A 16,121-nucleotide genomic window follows, 5' to 3' on the forward strand; every position below is an offset into this window, starting at 1 on the left:
GCATCATTGGGACTGGGGATGCCACTGAACAGGAATCCGATGACCATTGGAGGACCGTCAGGGGACCAGGTCTATGTTAAAACAAAAAATATTCTGAAATCCAGAATAATCTCTTATCCAAAATGCCTGTGGTACCAAGCATTTCGTAAAAGGGATACGCAATCTGTAGAAGGTTTTTTTTTGTTCTCAAAGGTAGTTGAGCACTGCTGGTGAGGCGGTCCTGCAGTATGCAATAAAAAACCTAATAGTACTAGATACAATGCAATCTAGTACACAGAGTTCATTGCACCGTGTATGAGCACCTTAAAACTCTGTCCTCTGGACCTCAAACAGGTCACCTAGCAGGTGCACATGTACATTCAAGACTCACTAACATGTTTTAAAGGATCCACAGGTTTAGCTAATTATTTCACTTGTGATTCTGAGAGGAAACCTGGAAAACTTAAACTGGGGTCCTAAGGACAGTATTTGGGAACATGTGGCATATGCCAATGCATTTCATTTAACCAATTTGTTGGAATGACAATTTGACAGTTTTCATTTATTTTGGAGCAAATGGTCAATTGTCATTGCTCCAATACATTAACAGGTTTTGGTATAACTCTTAAGGTGCATAACCAGCTTTAGATATAATTGTATAATTGCTAACATGCCTGCTTTTACCCCAGGTAAACTAACATTCCATATTGCGGCACTAAAAATATTTTATGGAGGGTATTTACCATTCTGAGATAGTTGAGGTTACATGGGCTCTGATAAAAAGCGATCAGTAAAAAGTAAAAAACAAGAAAAATTAAAACAGCATGAGTTGCCATCTGGCCGTTCATGTGCTAAGCAAATACTTGTGACGGCCATTGCAGTTTCTCCAGCCCTCAGGAGAGTTATTGCAAAATCCTGCTCCAGCTATGTTACCCCATATGGAACCCTGGGATAATGCCATCTGAACATGACCATAACCACCACATGCAAGTTCTGAACTAGAAGCTTCTTAAATACCTGTCTCTATAAACAGCTATAGGTACGCCTGCTGTGTGCACTGTTGCTCGCAAAAAACAAGTTCAGTACATTTTTGTGAATCATAATTCTGCCTTAAGCCTAAGAAAACAAACATTTCCATAGGTCAGATGCATCATCACCGCCACGTATAGAAGCCTAAGGGCTTCCCACTGTAATATTCCCCGATAGGGGTCATAGAGGGATTCAACAGGATTCCTCCAAGTTTCGCCTGCAGTTTGTGCATGAGCCAGCCCGACTGCCCACACATAAGCAGAAGTACTCGGAGTCATAAATAATGGAAGTCCTCACATCACAAAGCACAAGTGTTATCGAGAGAGATGTCCTTTCATTACATCTACACGTTACTAAACACGGCTATGCATGTAATCAGTGGCTGGGTGCATCACATTCATAATACGTATGCTGCATATCGCCCTACGTGTTTTACAGACAGAGGGCCAGATTCTCTAAGCTTCAAAAGTGATAAAATGAAGAGTGATAAACAACCAGCCAATCAGCTCCTGCCTGAGATTTTTCAAACACAGTCTGTGACATGGCAGGTAGGAGCTGATTGGCTGGTTTATCACTCTCCATTTTATCACTTTTGAAGTTTAGAGAATCTGGCCCAGAATAAGTAGGATAAATATACGCAGAGAGCAGGAACATGCAGTGAGGTAAATAGCTCAGGAGGCACAGGCTACTACCAGAGCCAGATTTACACACAGTATGAGCCCAAGTGTTCATGTGGCCATTATACATAGGCGCAGCACTATAGTCTGCAGGAAATGCACTGATAAGAGATGTGAAAAGGTAGGAAGGGGAGGCCCTGCCTTACCTGCCAGACTTTAAACTCCTGAGTTTTACAGCAATAATGTGTTGAAACGTTGATCACCTACTGTACCTGGGGTCTGTGTTCCTTCATTGCAAATTCGCCCTGAGTGCTGCATTCGACCAGATTTATACAGATGGAGCCGGCCTTGTCTTTGCAGGGGATGGTGGCAGAATCGCCAGCCGCCATACCCCGCCAGCCATCTGCTCTGCGAAAGGGGACGAGCGCACGAGATGCGCGCGCGTCCCCTTCCGACGGCGCTTCCCCCGGGTCCCCGTCGGCTTGTCGGCGGTCACCCGGGGTCCCCACCGCCTCCCTGCACCCCCCCCCCCAACCCTGTCCGTCTTCCTGAAGCGGAGCCGGACAGGTTCCCGTCGCCCCGCCGCCCGGAAACTGAGACGCGTGTGCGCGTGAGACGCACCCGCTTCTCAGTCAGATGGACACCGGGCTGCTGGCGGATCGCCAGCGAAGACAGTCTGGCGATTCGCCAGCAAGAGGGAGCCCGGCTCCTTCTGTACATATATGATTATCTGAGTGCCAGTTTTCATTAGTATATCTATTGTATATTTCCGAAGCTGACATTACTGCTACGTTGTTACGTCATATTAACAGGTTAGTAACTGTGTGAGTGTGTTTATATATATATTGCGGTGTAATCAAATATTTAATCCGACATATATTTGGTGCTAGTATGCCCGTCATTAGGGACAACAGGCAACGGGCATACTAGCTGAAACATATGTCGGATAAAATATTTGATTACACCACAATGTGAAGTCCCCTGAATGCTGCTTTATTCTCTACACTATTTGGACATCCCTGTCATTGAGGGCATCGGAGCAAGTAATCTACTTTGATCGTTACTGAGTACCAACGCTGCTATATATATATATATATATATATATATATATATATATATATATATATATATATATATATATATATATATATATATATATATATATATACAGGTTGAGTATCCGGTATCCGGACATCCCTTATCCGAATTATTCCAAAAACCGTGGTTTTTGGAATCATTCGAATTTATTTTATTTTTTTAACCCCTAACCCTCTTTTCATACTTACCAAGTCCCCGGGCGTCCACAGCAGGCCTCCGGCATCTTCTCCAGGGTCTCCAGCGGTCCCAGGAATGCATTGCGCGAGTGTGCGCGCGCGCCGGTGACGTCACCGGTGCGCGCGCACACTCGCGCAATGCATTCCTGGGACCGCTGGAGACCCTGGAGAAGATGCCGGAGGCCTGCTGTGGACGCCCGGGGACTGCGCGGACGCCGAGGGACGCCCGGGGACCATCAGGGGACAGGTAAGTATGGCTGCAAAAAAAATATTCCAAAAACCGGAAAATTCCCCTATCCGAAATGCTCGCGGTCCCGAGCATTTCGGATAGGGGATACTCAACCTGTATATATATATATATATATATATATATATATATATATATAGACATATATTGGGGCTGAAGGGAGCTGCAGGCTTAAATGCATTGATCAATTCATGAACCAAATCTCCACTATTTATTATCAGTTAATTTAGTGTGTGCAGAGCCCCTACAATGTCTGTTTAAACAATGTGGTCACAAGCCATAGGGCACCCCAAAAGTTGGAAAGGTGAGTGCCGATGTTTAGTGTATATATATATATATATATATATATATATACCACATCCAAAAAAATTGGCACTCGGGAGGCAATCATAGAAGCAGTAAAAAAAAAAAAAAATATATATATATATATATAATAGCCCAGCAGTAATAAATGCTATAGGGGACAATTAAGCTGTATGGATGTGTGCCTTCCCTTTCTTGAAAAAGACCCATTTAGGGTCGAAACATCAATGAGTATGCAATTACTTTAACAGACGTCTTTCTGTTGCATATGTATATGTGTGATACGCAGCGCTACGTTTCAGTGTCCATGTCAACCTTCCCCACGTTGACTTAATACTTGTGTCGACCTAACTCATGTTGATCTTCCTGCATGTCAACCTTCAGTCATGTCGACCTAGTTGCCGTCAACCCAATGATCCATACCCGTGACAAATCACACTGCCATCGCCCAGCAGAAATGAATGGTGTAGATGGATGTGAATGGGTCCCACACATGGCCGTGTTACTACTGGTACAGTAGGAGCAGGTTCCCTACAGGCTGCAGCCCTGATGCCGGACAGGGGAGCCCGGGCACGGTGTAGCAGAGAGGTCTTACCGCTTATGGAAGGAGGACGGCCAGGACATCCGCGGCTTCTTCAGACCGGGACGGTTCTTGTTCTCCATCGCCCGGTAGTACAGGTACTTGTCTGTGTCCGAGTGGTACCTCTGCTTTATCCGGATGTGGGTCCGGGGCTGCCTCCATAGGTGCTTCGGGGGCTTGGCGGTGCCGGCTCCCTCCCTGCTCAGGGTGGCACATAGGACGGACTCTAAGCTCACCAGCTCCATAGTGTCCGCGCCGCGCTGCTGTGTCCCGAGCTGTTCAGATGGAGCGGGCTGCGGCTCCGACCAGATGCATGTGCTCTGCGCTCTGCCGGTCACACGTACAGCGGCAGCGGCGGGTACAGGGGGGAGCGCAGGCGTCCTAGCAGGTCACCAGCCACAGGCGGCAACTTTGTGCACTGTCTGGTGCGGGCTCTATAGCGGGCTAGCGTGCGTGCCTAGCTGGGCTCTGCAGGGCAGGTGGGCTGCATGGGGCAGACACTGGCAGCGGTATAGGGGCAGGAGGCAGGTAGGAGTTACTGAGCATGGCAGAGTCAGGGAGCGGGGTGTAAGCGGAGCAGTGCCAGGAATAGGAGTCAGGATGCTGCTGCTGCCTGGGACCTGACGCTACAGATCAGGCACAGGTAGGAGGTGGCAGGCAGCACGGACGAGTGGACTGCAGAGCATCTCACGCCTTACATACAGCAGGAGCACAGCGTGACATCCAGATGCTCGAATGATTTCCGTTCACCCCGGTGATTTGCCTTCAGGCGTATAAGAGCCGCGCTGTCCCCTCTGCTTCTGGGCAGGCGCTTTCCTGAGCAAGGCGGTTTCTCATCTGCGGGCACTTGACATGTGTACAAGAGTTATCCAGCCATCCAGAGAGCAAGACACCGGGGACAAAGCCAGCACTCACATGGCACTCTGACAGCTCCTCAGGAACAGGGCACTCAGAGGTAGCAGCCAGCGTTATATTGCCAGAGCTGTCTATCAGCAAAATGAGATGGAAATATACAGTAGGTGTGCTATCCTGTTACTGAGAAGATATACATATTCAAAATAAAATGTCATCTTTACATTTCATTAATAATACTGTATAAGCCAAATGCAGTATGGTGCACAATTATCCAACTGCTGCAAATGTCTTATTAGAAACAGATATTTTCGGAACAAGTGATTAATGTTTTAGGCGTTAACGGCTGATGGAATTCTATACGTTATGGGTCATTGGGTTGACACATATTAGGTCATCCACAGAAGGTCGACATGGCTTAGTTTGACACCTGAAATAGGTCGCCATGGCTATGGTCAACAGATTTGGAAGGTCAACACAAGTATTAGGTCGGCAATGGCTAGGTCACACATGGGTTTTTCAATCTTTTTGCCCTGAATGTAGACATGGACACCGTCAAAGTGTACCGCGTCCCCTCGCATGGCTCGCTGCATTTGGCACACTACTCTATTCCCCCTCCAAGCCGTAGTGGATGATAGGCCAAGAAATACAGCCTGTTGGCACACGTCGGCTTATAAAAACATGAAAAACTCATGTCGACCTTTAGATTGTCGCCCTAATGCTTGTGTCGACCTTCCATCCCTGTCGACCTTAGTCATGACCTAATATGTGTCGACCTAAAGGAGCCCATAGATGCTCCGTTTTCGCCGGCTCCGTTTTGTACTATGCGATGCGCGCTCCCGCGCATCACATAGTACGGTGCAAAAAGTATGTGCTGCACATACTTTTTGTTCTAGGTACACATCGGATCGGATCGCAGTGCATGCACAAAGCATGCACAAGGCATGCGATCCGATACGATGTGTACTTTAAAAGTACAAAACGGAGCGTGTATGGCCAGCTTAACGACCGTTTACCTTCTATACAGCAAGCTCACTTTCTGATTGCACAGTGTGAATGTAGAGTCATATACCGCTTTTACAGGTCCGGTGATCTGGTAATCCAACTCAGCTCGCTTGCAGGGCTTCTCCCAGGAAGGACTACAGTGGGTGGGATTAGGGATGCCAATCCCAGCATATTGGGCCAGGATTTCAATCCCGAGATTGGAGCCTCAAATCCCAGGATTTTGGGATTAAAATGCGCATGCGCATTTCATCCCTTACTGCTGGACAGCGCTGGGCCCCAGCAACGCTCAGCTCAGACTATGCCCGGAAACCATGCTCTGTGATGTTAGAGATCATGCTGCGCTGCCACGCACCTGCCCACCCCCACCGCTACATCTGCCTTTCCATGCCAGCATGCTGCTACTGCCTCCTTGCGGGGTCGGGACCATGCCAGACTGCTGCACCAGGCTGCTGCTGTCAGGTTCCACTGGTGAGGGACTGGGCAGGCCGGGTGGGGAGGGTTATTGTGTCTGCTTAGTGTGCCAAGCAGTGTGGCGGCAGCAGCAGAACACACTGTGTAGCCACGGTCTATCTCTTCTCTTTGTTTGAGAAGTTGAGACAGTCCCTGTGCTGAGCTGCCCTCCGAGTCCGGCACATCCTGTCTGCCGGTCTCCGCACACTTGTCAGTCCCCCATTAGGAGGCCAATCCCGGGATTTAAATTTTTTCCCAAGTGTGCGTAACTCTGACCTTTCCACAATTATTTTCCCAAGTGTGCGTAACTCTGACCCTTCCACAACTCTACAACATAGACATGCTGATCTAGGCCATAGCTGAAGTCACACACTCCTGACTGGGCATGCCTGCATTTTTCCAGACATGCCCAAAAAACAGACAGTTACCACCCCCAAACGCTGACTTCCTATCAGTCATGTTGTGAGGGGATTGCGGAAAAAGTAATCACTGCCTTTTGATGCGGTTTGGACATTCGATAATCAATTTGCTTTTCAATTCAAACAACAGAATCATCTCTAAATAGCCCTCACTAGTTGTCCAGCCGAGGTCCTGCAGTGGTGCGTGCATGGGGGGGTTTCTGAGTACCCAGAAGCCGCCCGGGAGTCTGAAAGCTGAGGGTCCCCTCTTTCCATGGTTACAAGAACTTTTTAAATCGGCCCTTGGGAACCGGAGATATCTGACTTCAAAGCAGTGGTCCCCATCCAAGCCTGCCAATTGCTTTTCCCAGTCAGATATTTCAGGTTCTGTCAGACGTAGAGTTTTTCTGATGGTATATTCCAAAAGCTGGGACTCTCCCCCTTTGATGGACACTAGAACCTTGTCTATACTGTTCCCAGAACCAGAGATATCAGCCTTCCAGCAGCTGGTTACTGCTCTAGCTCCACACACCTGGTAAGTGTCACATCCACCATGGCTCTCACACAAATCCCCTGTGCTGTGCCCAGCTCTAAGCTCTCTAACCGCATATGTAACACTATGGCGCTCACCTCTGCTTATGTCCCTGGTCCTGGTGGGGTACATGTGTCCACGCTGTCACCGCGTGGTGACGCTGGTGCTGTGTGCCCTGGTGCCACGCAGGGCATGAGCGGTATGAGACCTGAGCCGCCATGTGTGTTTGTGCCTGGTTAGGCCAGTGTCTGAATGCCGGCAGCTGCGCACAATCACTGCCGGCTGTAACCTGTCGCCCCCTCTGGCGGCCGCCATCTTTTTGGTTCCCTCAGCCTCTCCTGTGCGGCTCCACCTCCCCTGTTAATGGACTGACCAATCGCCGCACAGTCCACCTGTTAAGTACTGTCTGGCCGGGTTAGACCGGCAGTCAGTATAATGATGTCTAACCCTATGCATCATTGCTCCGGTCTGGCTCTGTAGTTCCCACTACAATCCTGCGTGTCTTCAAGGGAAGTCTCTCCTGCTGATCGTCCACTGCTCATTTCAAGTACCACGGACTCCACTGCAGCCAATGCGGATTAAGCAAGGTTAGCCCCCCAAAGGGGTATTATCTTGCTCATCATTCCCGACGGTTATATCCAAGGTTATCTCTGATTGCAGCCACGATCCAATCCAGCAAGGACAGTCTTCTTCATTTATATTCTTCCAACCAATCATCTAACCTTCCAATCTTCCAACCAATCATCCTATCATCCAACCAACCATCCAATCTTTCAACAAATCATTCAATCTTCCAATCCTCCAACCAATCATCCAATCCTCCAACCAATCATTCAATCTTTCAACCAATCATTTTATCATCCAACCAATCATCCAATCTTCCAACCAGTCACCCAATCTTCCAACCAATCTTCCAACCTTCCAATCAACCATCCAATCATCCAATTGTTTCTTCAGTCTTCATTCAAACATCCAATCCTTCAAGTATCCAATCAATACCCTTCTTCTTCATTTATTCTTGAATTCTTCAAGCAATATTATAATACTCTTTCAAGTACCAAGCATCATCATATTCTGCAATAACTTATTAGACAATTGACTTTTACATTTGCATTATCTACAGTATATCATTTGTGCCATCAGTATCACTTGTTTGCAATATCTTTATTAAATCAATTTCATTTTATTCTATTGTTTCACTCCCTTCTGTCATGGATGCAACATCCTTACATTAAAGCACCCAGCCTCCATTACACTACAGCTGGTGCTTCTAAGAATGTGACAGTTTGTACTGACTCCATGGATCCAGCATCAGGTCAGGAGAGAGGCACTGTTCCTGTACAACAACTTGCGGCTCGTCTGGATCAACAGGAGGCTGCTCAGGAGCAGGTTATTCATGCCCTCCAGGGCCTGACAAAAAGACTGGACACAATTCAATCTACATTGCAAAAAGGTCAAGGGCCTGTAGTTACATCTGCACCATCGTCTAAACCCATGTCCACTGTGACAGGAGTTACTGCTCATCTTCAACTTCCTACTCCAGCTAAATTTGATGGGAACCCCCAAAACTGTAGGGGTTTCATCAATCAATGTGAAATTCATTTTGAGCTTCAATCATCATATTTCCCTACCGAAAGGTCTAAAGTGGCCTATGTGATATCTCTCCTTACCGGTTCAGCCCTCAATTGGGCATCTCCCTTGTGGGAAAAATCAGATCCTCTACTAACAGACTATACCCAGTTTATTGCCACTTTTAAAATCATATTTGACGAACCAGGGCGTCTCAGCTCCGCTGCTACAGAAATCCTCAGGCTGCGCCAAGGATCCAGGACAGTGGGTCAAACCCTGATCAAGTTCAAAATTCTAGCAGCTGAATTGGCGTGGAATGAGGAGGCCTTTTTAGCAGCATTTATGAATGGGCTCTCAGACAAAATCAAAGATGAGCTTGCTGCTAGAGATCTGCCTCCCAAGCTAGAAGATCTAATCTCATTATGCACCAAAATTGATCTGAGGCTCAGAGAGAGGAGTCAAGAGAAAAATCGATCTGACCCTAAACCTATTTTTCTGGCTTCCAAACCCTCTTCATTACCAACGGAAGAACCTATGCAGGTCAACCATTCCAAACTAACACCAGCTGAGCGTAAACGTCGCCAAGTTAAACGCCTCTGTCTTTATTGTGCTGATCCCCAGCACTCCGTTGATTCCTGTCCAGTGGCGTAACTAGATATTTGTAGGCCCCATAGCAAAAGTTTGTAAGGGCCCCCTATTTAGTAATTGATGGTGAAAAATGTATGTAAACATATTACTTAGACAGTAAAGATGGGCCCACTTCAGCTCTGGGCCCCATAGCAGCTGCACCCCTTGCACCTATGGTAGTTACGCCCTTGTTCCTGTCCTAAGAGACCGGGAAACGCCAGAACCTAACCTGTAAAAGAGAGGGCAGGTTAGGGGTTGTTATTACCTCTCTAAACAACAAAGACTGTATTCTTCAAGTTTCCTTGCAGGTTAAACATCAGCTCAGACAGTTGCCAGCTCTTCTCGATTCAGGAGCAGCAGAAAGCTTCATCAACACTAATGTTGTCAAGCGTTGGCATCTACCCACTACGCCGCTTCAATGCCCTGTATACCTCACTGCAGTGGATGGGAGTCGTATACTGGGAGAGACTGTCACACTAAAGACCCAACCATTAACTCTGCAAATTGGTCTACACACGGAAAAAATACAGTTCTTTGTCATTCCCAAATCCTCCTACCCAATCGTCCTGGGCCTTCCCTGGTTACGTACCCATAATCCCAGTATCAATTGGGTAACATCTCAAGTCCAAACCTGGAGTACTAATTGTACAAAATCATGTCTTAACTCTTTGGCACCAACTCGTCAAGTTTCCCTTCAGATACCAGAAGGGTTACCCACTCAATATCAAGATTTCTCTGATGTTTTTTCTAAACTAGCCACTGATAAATTGCCTCCTCATCGTTCACGGGACTGTTCTATTGAATTAGTACCAGGGAAAAAACCTCCTCGAGGTTATACTTACCCTTTGTCATTACCGGAAACACAAGCCATGTCAGAATACATTGAGGAAAACTTGGCCAAAGGTTTCATACGCCCTTCATCATCCCCTGCAGGTCCCCTTTTTGTAAAGAAAAAGGATGGAGGATTATGTCCCTGTATTGACTATAGAGGGTTAAATTAAATTACTATCAAAAATCGATATCCACTACCACTCATTACAGTACTCTTTGACAGAATTAAAGGAGCTACAATCTTTACTAAATTAGATCTTCGCGGAGCCTATAATCTTATCCGCATACGTGAAGGGGATGAGTGCAAAACCACGTTTAACACAAGAGCTGGACATTATGAATATCTTGTCATGCCTTTTGGTTTAAGTAATGCTCCAGCAGTTTTCCGGTCTTATATGAATGAGCTGTTTCGTGATCTTCTGTATAAACATGTGGTGGTCTATCTTGACGATATCTTAATATTCGCCAACAGTGTCCAAAAACATTGAGAGATTGTCAGGGAGGTGCTTTCTCGCCTTAGAAAAAAATTTCTCTTTTGCAAATTGGAAAAATTTACTTTTGAGGTTTCATCCATACCTTTTTTAGGTTACATTGTATCGGGGTCCGGTCTGGAGATGGATCCAGCAAAAGTGGAAGCCATTCAGTCATGGTCGCGTCCTCATACTCTTCGAGGGGTTCAAAGATTCCTCGGATTTGCAAAATATTACAGGAAATTCATTAAAGACTTTTCTACCATCGTTGCCCCAATAACCGCTCTCACTAGCAAAAATGCCAAACCTTCCAAATGGGATACCAAAGCTGCTGATGCCTTTTTGTTACTCAAGAAGAAATTCATCTCTGCACCAGTGTTGACTCAACCAGATGTCAGTTTGTCTTTCACTCTAGAGGTTGATGCTTCTGCCATTGGCGTAGGTGCAGTTCTTTCCCAGGTGAAAGCTGACGGACAGTTACACCCATGTGGTTTTTTCTCCAAAAAATTCTCCCCAGCAGAACAGAATTATGCTATAGGGGATCAAGAATTATTAGCTATTAAAATGGCCTTGGAGGAGTGGCGGTATCTTTTAGAGGGGGCAGTTCATGTTATTAACATCATTACTGATCATATGAATTTGCTGTATTTAAAAAAGGCTCAATGACTTAATACCCGTCAAGCCAGATGGGCATTGTTCTTTTCAAGATTTAATTTTAGGTTGTCTTTCTCTCCTGGAGCAAAGAATTAAAAGGCGGATGCCTTGTCTAGGTCTTGGGAGACTGAGGAGGAAGCGAGATCCTATAAAGGAAGTCCAATTGTCGATCCACTTGCTTTTGCCGCAACAACTGAGCAAGTTCCAGTACCACAAGGTAAAACTTTTGTCAAGTCTAACTCAAGAAAACAGATTCTTCGTTGGGCCCATGACTCTAAGTTCTCTGGCCATCCAGGGGTTCAGAAAACCTATGAATTCCTGTCACGTCAGTATTGGTGGCCGGGTCTGAAGAAGGATGTTCAGGACTATGTTGCTTCCTGTCCTCACTGTGCCCAATACAAATCCTCCAACCTTGCTCCAGTAGGTCCATTGAGACCATTGTCTATTCCCAAGAGACCTTGGTCTCATCTGTCGATGGACTTTATCACTGATCTTCCACCATCAGATGGTTATACCACCATTTGGGTCGTCATAGACAGATTCTCTAAGATGGCTCATTTCATACCTCTACGAGGTCTACCTTCAGCTCCCAAATTGGCAGAACTATTCATTAAATACATTTTTAGGATCCATGGGTTACCTGAGGAAATTGTATCTGATCGTTTTGGCGAGCTTTGTGTAAAGTTCTCAAAATTCAGCTTAATTTCAGTACAGCATACCATCCGCAATCCAATGGCCAGATGGAGAGAGTCAATCAAGACGCAGAGACTATTCTTCGTTTACATGTCTCCTCCTCTCAAGATGACTGGGTGGAGGTATTGCCATGGGCCGAATTTGGGCATAATAACCAATAAAAATCATCTTCTTCTTCTACACCTTTCTTTGTTAACTGTGGCTTCCATCCTAGGGTTCCTGATTTCCAGCAAGTACCTATGACATCTGTACCAGCAGTAACTTTGTCCCTCCAGCAGCTTTGACAGCATTGGAGGAAAGTCAGGAAATCCCTAACGAAAGCCTCACAAAGGTATAAAAGGTTTGCAGATCGAAAAAGAAGAGCTGCTCCTACTTGGAAAGTAGGTGACAAGGTATGGCTGTCCACTCGAAATCTTAGTCTTCGTGTTCCCTCGATGAAGTTTGCACCTCGTTTCATCGGGCCATTCCCGATAGTACAAATCATCAACCTAGTTGCCTGCAAATTAAAATTGCCAAATTATTTAAGGATTCCTAATTCCTTTCATGTTTCATTGCTAAAACCTCTAATACTGAACAAATTTCATCTCCTAAAGTTTTTACTCATAGGGTCATCGAGTATGAAGTAGCTCATATCCTGGACTCTTGCATCCGGTACAAGAGGTACAAGAGGTTACAGTATCTTATCGACTGTACGGCTCCACCTCCCCTGTTAATGGACTGACAAATCGCCACACAGTCCACCTGTTAAGTACTTAAGTACTGACTGGCCGGGTTAGACCGGCAGTCAGTACAATGGCTCTGTAGTTCCCACTACAATCCTGCGTGTCTTCAAGGGAAGTCTCTCCTGCTGTTCCTCCACTGCTCATTTCAAGTACCACAGACTCCACTGCCGCCAATGCGGATTAAGCAAGGTTAGCCCCCCCAAAGGGGTATTATCTTGCTCATCATTCCCGACGGTTATATCCAAGGTTACCTCTGATTGCAGCCACGATCCAATCCAGCAAGGACAGTCTTCTTCATTTATATTCTTCTTCCAACCAATCATCTAACCTTCCAATCTTCCAACCAATCATCCAACCAACCATCCAATCTTTCAACCAATCATTCAATCTTCCAATCCTCCAACCAATCATCCAATCCTCCAACCAATCATTCAATCTTTCAACCAATCATTCAATCATCCAACCAATCATCCAATCCTACAACCAATCATCCAATCTTCCAACCAGTCATCCAATCTTCCAACCAATCTTCCAACCTTCCAATCAACCATCCAATTGTTTCTTCAGTCTTCATTCAAACATCCAATCCTTCAAGTATCCAATCAACTCCCTTCTTCTTCATTTATTCTTCAATTCTTCAAGCAATATTATAATACTCTTTCAAGTACCAAGCATCATCATATTCTGCAATAACTTATTGGACAATTGACTTTTACATTTGCATTATCTACAGTATATCATTTGTGCCATCAGTATCACTTGTTTGCAATATCTTTATTAAATCAATTTCATTTTATTCTATTGTTTCACTCCCTTCTGTCGTGGATGCAACATCCTTACATTAAAGCACCCAGCCTCCATTACACTACAGCTGGTGCTTCTAAGAACGTGACAGTATGTAGTTTTATATTCTGGTTGACAGATTGCTCTGCCTCCTGAATTCTAAACCCCTAGTCCCCAATACCATTTGGTAGGTGGGATTCTCTAATTTTTAATTCCATTTAAATCTAAGAAATCTATTTTCGGGAACTGGAGATATCTGCAGTCAAGCAAGCTGTCCTCCCACCAGAAAATTATGAATAATAAGCCCACTCCACTATAAACCCCTCCTCTGCGTATTAAACATCCTCTACCACCCTGGAAGTTATGTATCAGGGCCCCTTCATTCAGCCCAATGCCTCTTTCTCCCACCTCATCTCCCACCATCTGTGCAGTAAAGGGGTAATTAGTGGAAATTACTGATCCAGACCCTACATTCTGAGCGGTTGATATAATACCCCCTACCACCCGCAGGACATCAAAGCTTCCCCCATCCCTACCGCTGGAGGATTATTAGGGGCCCCAATACATTGCTATGCCCAGGGGTCTACACTGCTGTTGATGCCCCTGTATGTATATATATATATTTTTTATTATTATTATTATTATTATTATTTATATACATTTGGTCTATCTATAATACTTTAACTGGCCCGGCATATACTGGGTCACCTGAATGTGTCCATCTCTGCGCTTTGCTCCGCCCCTCTGGAAACCCCCCTGAAAATCCTGCGTTTTGCCCCTGTCCTGTTAACTGCATAGGGACAGAAGCAGTCCAGGTCCTTGGACATGATGCATACCTCCCAACATGACCCTCTCCAGGAGGGACAGAATTCTCTATTCCTGGACTTCCCCTTAATTTAATATTGGTATCATCTTGTGTTGAATCACTTTCTTATCAATTAACCTGTTTAAAACAGGTGATGGCAATCATATAATAAGAAGGAAGTCCAGAAACAGAGCATTGTGTCCCTCCTGGGGAGGGTCGTGTTGGGAGGTATGATGATGTAATCTCTAAGTGCTGGGATAGGTAAGCCTTGGCATTATCCCGGGTTTAGCCCAGAGGTGGAACTACTATTAGTGCAGCAGGTGGTCCTGTCACCACCCTCCTGTCTTCCACTGTTTTTTCTTGTCACACTTTGCCTCCCCCTACCTCTCCCTGTCACCCTCTGCCGTGTTTCATATTGTGTGGTTGGGGTGGAGGAGGGGGCCCACTTAGGGTGACCAATTCATCCCTTTAATCCGGGACACATATTAATTACACAGGTTCTGTGGCAGTTTAAAACCAGGTGAAATGGAGTCTTAAAGTGTGGCAGATTAAAACCAGGTGAAAGCCAGCCACAGAACCTGTGGAATTAATAAATGTCCCAGATTAAAGGGATCAGTTGGTCACTCTAGGCCCACTATATATTTTTGGGCTCTCCAGCCACAAGTTCTGACACTTGTTCAGCCACTGTGATACAGCTGAATCCTGTGCCCAGTAACCTGGGCTAGAGCTATAAAAGGATTTTAGATTAAAGTATCTCTACTTTTGTTATCTATACTGGATATACCTCATTTCACGTAAGTCATGCCAAAAAGCTGCTTCCAATATATCTCCTATTAGCCCAACTGTAACCATTGCTAATGTTTATATTTTCACAATTGGTTTTATTTTTGAAATAGTCAATCAACATATATTATTAACAAGGAGCCCTGCAATCAATGTGCCATCAAGGTGATCAATTACTCAGACATGCACGGAATCAGCTGTTTTCTTTCTGAGCAACAGGGAACTGAAGTGTAATGCTGTGTACACACGGGGGCGATAGGGGCTGAAATCGCTGGGAATATGGTCGCTGAGCGACCATATTGCCAGTGATTGGAGTGTGCACCAGCGATAAATCGCCGGGTGCGCGCTCCCGTTTTCAGCCCCTGAATGGTCGCTGGTTGGAGGAACATGCTCCTCCGACCAGCGACATCCCCTGCCTCTTCACCCAGCAGTGTTTAAATTTTCATCTGCGACCATCTCTGTGCTTAGCAATCAACAGAATGGTCACAGTGTCTATGGGATGTTCACAGCATCTACAGAGTTTGCCCCGGCAATGTGCTCAGTGTGCAGCCTGGGCTTCTGTGTATAGCAGTGGCTATGTCAGTCTCCTGACCTCAATATCATTGAGCTACTCAAACATACAGTTCATGCAAGACAGCCGAAAGATTTACAGAAACTGGAGGCTTTTTTGCCAAGAAGAATGGGCAGCTTTACCATCTGAGAAAATAAAGAGCCTCATCCACAACTACCACAAAATACTTCAAGCTGCCATTGATGTTAAAGGGGCCAATTAAGAACTGGGGAATGTAAACTTTTGATCAGGGTAATTTGGGTAGTTTCTGTTGCCATTATGATTTTTTCATCCAACCACTAACCATGAGTGAGTTATCATTCATATTCTCTAACAAATGGCCAGAAAATCAAAGTTCTGCTAGGATA

General features: G+C 45.6%; 1 protein-coding gene across 2 annotated transcripts in view; it reads right to left on the reverse strand.

Moving 5' to 3' along the window:
* Nucleotides 1–16,121, reverse strand: part of PDE4C (phosphodiesterase 4C) — a 652,796-nt gene that overhangs the window by 371,062 nt on the left and 265,613 nt on the right. The window contains exon 1 of one of the 2 annotated variants that reach the window (XM_083179234.1): nt 4,045–4,723. The exons of the other annotated variant lie outside the window; for it this stretch is intronic. Within the exon in view, the coding sequence (XP_083035360.1) occupies nt 4,045–4,274 (230 nt within the window). The 5' untranslated portion in view covers nt 4,275–4,723. Of the gene's footprint in view, nt 1–4,044; nt 4,724–16,121 lie in introns of those variants that run through there. 2 annotated transcript variants of the gene reach the window in all.

The sequence above is a fragment of the Crinia signifera genome, chromosome 1 (genome assembly GCF_055691185.1).
Source record: "Crinia signifera chromosome 1, ASM5569118v1, whole genome shotgun sequence".
Classification (NCBI taxonomy): domain Eukaryota; kingdom Metazoa; phylum Chordata; class Amphibia; order Anura; family Myobatrachidae; genus Crinia; species Crinia signifera.